Source organism: Helicoverpa zea, chromosome 13 (assembly GCF_022581195.2).
Source record: "Helicoverpa zea isolate HzStark_Cry1AcR chromosome 13, ilHelZeax1.1, whole genome shotgun sequence".
In the NCBI taxonomy this organism is placed as follows: Eukaryota; Metazoa; Arthropoda; class Insecta; order Lepidoptera; family Noctuidae; genus Helicoverpa; species Helicoverpa zea.
Genome location: NC_061464.1, coordinates 12,694,447 through 12,700,446, shown reverse-complemented (window position 1 = coordinate 12,700,446; position 6,000 = coordinate 12,694,447). Strand labels below are relative to the sequence as shown.

The following is a 6,000-nucleotide window of genomic DNA, read 5'->3' as shown; positions in this document are numbered from 1 at the left end:
GCCACTTATAATATTAGCATGCTGAGAGTGCAACGCCACCGCCACGCCACTTCCACGCCAGATCAATCACTCAAGCTGTGCCTTGCGCCAATATTTGCCGATGTGCTGTGTACACTGGCGAGTCTGTTCGAGGCGTGGACTGGCAACCCGCCCACACGCCGCCATGTATCGTGACGAATCTATAGTGTGTTCTATGATGTTATTATATTTGCGGGCGGTGACGGAGGCGAGGACAAATAAATCAGTGGAATTGTAACAGGTGCTCCACAAGTATTGGATGTATTGTCTGCCGCGCGGCGTCGCTTGTCCACAGTTGTCTATTGTGGAATAGCTTTTACGTGCTTGTTATTGATTTGTAGTTTTGATTTGACTGAAATATTTCGTAACTATCGAACCATTGTTATAATGTTGTGTAGGGCATTGTGGGCCGCTGTTATAAAATGATTCATTTTTATGCAGGTAGGTGGTGTGTAAATAAATAAAACTAGATTCGGCTTCCGAATAAACTTTTATTGGACAAACGTGAACTTCTCGCGAAGCCGTATAGTACAATGTACATCAACTTGACTAGTAAAATACAATTAATTAACTAACTAGCAGTACATACAGTATCATGATGTCCCGCGTGACGCGCGACGCGGTACGACGCGGTACGACGCCCTAACACACTTAATATCAAATGTCGTAAAAATAAACGCTATGTCTTAATATAAATATATTATATTTGATAAAAATCTTGTTTACACTAGAAGGTGACATAGTATCAACTATATTTTGTACGAGTATTACAATTTTGAAAGCGGAGCGCGGGTTCTAGCAGCTAAATAACTCTAAACATAACAAATTCAGATAATTGCATAACTCAGTTGTACGTACATATATAAAACAAATACCCCGCTACTCTCATAACAATCAGAAGTAAGGATTGTGTGAAACGGAACGTACAAAGCAATAGGAACTCGACCGCCAACGGTAATGCGCTTCACTGGTTGGGAGTGAAACGAATTACAACATTAATACTCTGTGGCCTTACAAATTAAAACTATTAGCTGTCAAACATGATGGCGCGTAAACTGAATTGTATCTCAGGCTAACATTGTAATGATTGTGAAAAATATTATTTTATGTTTTGTCTTGCGGAGAAAATAAAATAAAATTACCAGAGTTTGTAGGTTAGTTAGCGACTTAGAGGAAAATAATATTTTTCACGTCATCACGATGTTGACTGTGATACAATTCCATTTGTCGTCACCTGATAACATCTAGCTAGTAGAGAGAACAAGCTTTGGTACATGAAGACTCGCTACACATAGTGGTCGGACAGACAGACAGTTGTACCTAAGATATGACAGTTGTTATACAATATTTAGATTTATTTAGTTAAGTATATAATATAATACACAGTTTCCGGTAGTCTAGGCCTCGTCCCGCGCACTGCTCTCTGTGGAAGGAAACAACAACAATTACAATTTTAAATAATTTTCTGATAACTAGCCTGAAATATAAACATTTTGATATTTACAATGTTGTGATAGACCAAGTCGTTTAGATAACAAACATAAACCGTCTTACCACAAAAACTTTTAAACGTCAGTTTATGCCTTGTCTAAAAAAATGTCAAATTATGACGTTGACATATGGTTCATTTTGCAGCCAAAATTTTATTAGACAAGTGTAAAACAGGGTTTAAAGTTTTTGTAGTAAGGCCCAAAGTAATTGGCTGAAATGGAAAGAAAGCCTGTCAGGTATCTACATAATAATACTAATGGTTTTACATAAAAAGGCTGAAATGAATGAATGAACAATTTATTGGAAATGAATGAATGAACAATTTATTGACGGACAAAGATAGTATAACTACATATTGTACATACTGTATTTGAGCCATGTATGATAGATATAGTGTAGAGAAATTGTAACGTAAGTATTCGTAGTGTGTGTTTAACACTTGATGTCGTGTTATGTCTGTGGAGCCGGTGAGCAAGTGAGGCGCAAACCGCGTGTAATTTAATTAAACTCGGGTTGTAGTCGGTAATCGTCTGATTTACTTAGCTTTGCGTTTCGGCTTTAACTTTTTAATTCGCTCCGACTCACTGACCAGCCACTTAGTTATATTACACCGCGTCTCAGCCACATTGTTTCACAAACTTTGTTTAAGACTTGAATTATGGTTATTATAATATTAGGAAGATATTTAACCGTGATAGGTCCGTTCTTGATTGGCAGCGCTCCTAATTAATATTTTGAAGATGACAGAAATTGTTATCACATCCTTTTAACAATTTGTTTATCGTTTCTTGTTGTTACAACTTTCAGCTGACGAATATTAAGATAAATCGTATTGCATTGAACATTTCCATAATACGACAAATGTCTACGAACAAATCGCTTGGTCGTTGTTCCGCGGGACGCGTTTTGCCGCGCGAGTGCTCGCTGGAAGCGGCAAGCGCTCTGCGACCGCCACACCTCACTGCATCTCTCAATGTTCACCATTCACTTCCTACACTTTATTCACCAACATTTATTTATTGTTTCTCTCGTGTTGTGTGTGATTTCATGTTTGACCTATTTATGTAAATGTCACGGGGCTCTGAGTATGTATGTAGGTTGGTGTTGTAGAATTACTACTTCGTATTGATATTTCAGCAGTGAAACATATTGTAAGATAGCTGATTTTCTTATTAGAATAAAATTTACATCTACATGTGATGTAATATTTACACATTCACTATCTCGAGTTGTGCACTAAGAGTGAGCATCCACTAAAGAGAGAGGAAAGATACAGACTACATTAGAAGAGAGAAGAAACTACAAGAACAAGCTCTAAGAACTAACTACAGGACAGAGGAGAAGATAGACAGGTCGCTACGACACGCCAGTGCGAGAGAACTATGAAGAGTGCGCCACAGGTGCATGTGATGCTAGAAGCGACTCGTGTTACCATGGTCGTCGTCTACCGCGTCCGCGTCCACCTGCCCTGAGCGCTTGCCCCACATTCCTCTTAAGTTAGTCCATGCGGGCTCTCGCTTCCAGTAATACGATCCTGTTGGTCCATATACATCTATGTATTTGTACAATATAAACTTGTATGGAGTGCTCGACATATCAATTGCTAATTTACTAGCGGGTGACGATGCGTGATGTCAAATGAACACATTCGAATATATTTAGCACCGAGTATCGAGTCCATCCCACGCAATATCGCATCAATGAAATCCAGAAAAGTAATTTGACATTCATAAATACACACGAATGGCTAATATTTTTCATTAAATCGTTCATCGTTAATACCGAATTATGAATGTTAACGCGTGAAAAACTCTGCGAACGGCGGGGCTAGGCGGCGGCCATGTTGACTCGGGGGCTATTTAATTTAAAAAGCCGAGCGAGGATTATTATCTAATTCTGTCGGCGGCTCGCACAAATTACAACTTGGCTACAAATTTATTAGAGGCTTGTGGGGCGCAGTTTAAATTACACACGGAATGAAGGAGCAGTTTATTACCGCGCCGACGATGTCGTCGCTGGCGGGGCCCAACTCTGCCCTGACGCAGAACTAGCTCGCGAGTCTGAGAGCTGTTCGTAATCAGAACTCGTGCTGTAAACTAAGTCGCGATAACAATGCGCGACTCATCTAACTCCAGCGCAATACGTATCCATAAAGTGGAGCGTTATCTTTTAACTAAACTTGAGTTATTAATGTTGCGAACTGATGGCGCTGTCCACCGCGCGATAGCTGAGCAGCGGCCGAACACTCACAGTTGAAAATGTAAATCAATCAATTTAACGCGAGCCCCATCAATCAGACAGACGCGAGCGAGGCGAGGCGACGCGATGCGACGCGATAATTACCTCCTTCTGTTATTGTTCTGCTTTAACTACGAACGACAATTTATTAATAAACTTTTAAGAGCTGTCGTAATTTCGTCTGCGTTTCCAAATAATCTCTCTGATTGATTGTCGGAATCTTAATATAGATGTCTTGCTGGTAATTGAATTAGGCCGATTCAGTAGAATTATCACGTGCTTACTAATCGGGGTTACTGATTAGCGAGTAATCTAATTATATCAACACGAGTCTTATTATAGTGGAACATGATAAATATGTAATTGGACCACTTGAACTACGATCTAATTCCGTAGAGAAGACGATGTGTATTAATATTGCTGCTATGAGTTAGTGAGGCAAATGAAGTTGATGGCGACATGATGTGAGGGCTACGTACCACTGTTGTACTGCGCCTGCTTGACGGGGCGCTTGCCCCACGCGCCGTGTAACGCCGACCAGGCCTTCTTCTCGGGCGCGTCCATGCGCTCGCTCTCACTCAGCTGCGCACACAAACAATACCACTGTCACAAAAACACAGAACAACAAACTGGAACTGATACCACAGAACAGGTGAAATTATTCCGGCATACTATTTACATTACAAATTCGGAAAAAGTTGCTCAAAATATGTTAATATTCAAACTCTAACTTTGAAGATATTTTTCGAAAAGTTCCGTGCGCAATATTAAAAATATTTATGTATAAGCACGAAGGGGAGCAAGAATAGAACAGTTACTTTACATTTAGAAGTAGGTATAAATGTTTGAGTGGTGTGTAGTGACGTAGTTACCTGCTGGATGGGGATCAGTTGTTCGATGGCGGCGTCGATCTCCTCGTAGTCGGGTTCCTCAGACCGCTTGCCCCATGAGCCGTGGAAGTTAGCCCACTTTTCCTACATACGAGAAATCACAATACAGTTCATATTATTGCAATTAAAACACAGAAACATCATCACATTTTTATGGAGCTACCTATGGTTAAATAGTATACTTACAGGTCCTCGCTTTCCCCAGGCAGAGCTCATATCGTTCCAGCCACGCTTGCCCCAGGCGGAGCTCATGTCATTCCAGCCACGTTTGCCCCAAGCTGAGCTCATGTCGTTCCAGCCTCGCTTGCCCCACGCCGAGCTCATGTCTTGCCAGCCGCGCTTACCCCAAGGGGACTGGGACATGTCCCTCCAGGCACGCTTGCCCCACGCAGAGTTAAGGTCCTGCCAGCCCCGCTTGCCCCAGGCGGAGTTGAGGTCTTGCCAGGCGCGCTTGCCCCACGCGGAACTCATGTCGTTCCAGCCGCGCTTGCCCCAGGCCGAGCTCATGTCGTTCCACCCGCGCTTGCCCCACGCGGAGCTCATGTCCTGCCAGCCTCGCTTGCCCCAGCCGCCGCCGCCGTGCAGGCTCGACCACGCGCGCTTCTCCTCTTCCGTTAATTCTATTTCGTTGTCGTTCTGTGGATATGCACATTTATATTAAATCACTGCACCAACAGCGATTGTTTCCAAAGGAAATTGTTTTGAACAGTTTTCTTTTTAGCGCAAAGAGCGCTCGTTGAAAGATTTCAAAGGTACAATGAGGTAAGCAATTGTATTAGCTCTTTGTTTATTCACAGTACATTTTCGTTGTATCGGTACAATTGGCTGGAACAAAGCTCGCTCGGGGGAATTGTTCAGCGAAAAAACTTGGCCACAGCATTACTGACGCGCGACTGAGTCACAACTTGTTTTATTATTCTATTAAGGCGTTTGTCGCTCACGGAATCTTAATTGTGTTGTTGTTGAGATCAAACGGCGCGCGCGCTTTCTATGTCCTCGCGCTTGTTCTACTGCTAACAAAACATTGCTGTAATTCCCTAAATAGTTGTTACGAATGAATCATTTTACTTAATTTGTGTGACTTTCCCGCGCTCAGCGGCCGGGGATATAACGAATTAATTACATTGTGTAACAGGTCATTTACATGAACACTCGTATATCGGTCTCGCTGACACCGCATACTGTCTCCACATTGTGTTATTTCAGGAGTAATGAAAAAACCTAAATGTAACCCAACAAAAGTGAATATATGTTCATGAAATAGAAGAGTGGTCGGTGTGCGAGCGTATTTACGGGTATATCGCTGTATTTTTACTGTCGCGGGTTGTGTGGCCGCACACGGTACAGTCGCGGCGAGTGTTCG

General features: G+C 42.1%; 1 protein-coding gene across 1 annotated transcript in view; it reads right to left on the bottom strand.

Moving 5' to 3' along the window:
- Window positions 1–489: 489 nt before the first annotated feature.
- The window catches only part of LOC124635720 (prothoracicostatic peptides-like), a 52,422-nt gene continuing 46,911 nt past the window's right edge, over window positions 490–6,000 (bottom strand). Inside the window, exons 3-6 of the mRNA XM_047171671.1 lie at window positions 4,824–5,273; window positions 4,620–4,721; window positions 4,227–4,329; window positions 490–1,441 (exon numbers count right to left, since the gene is read on the bottom strand). Of these exons, the coding sequence (XP_047027627.1) occupies window positions 1,416–1,441; window positions 4,227–4,329; window positions 4,620–4,721; window positions 4,824–5,273 (681 nt within the window). The 3' untranslated portion in view covers window positions 490–1,415. The remainder of the gene's footprint in view (window positions 1,442–4,226; window positions 4,330–4,619; window positions 4,722–4,823; window positions 5,274–6,000) is intronic.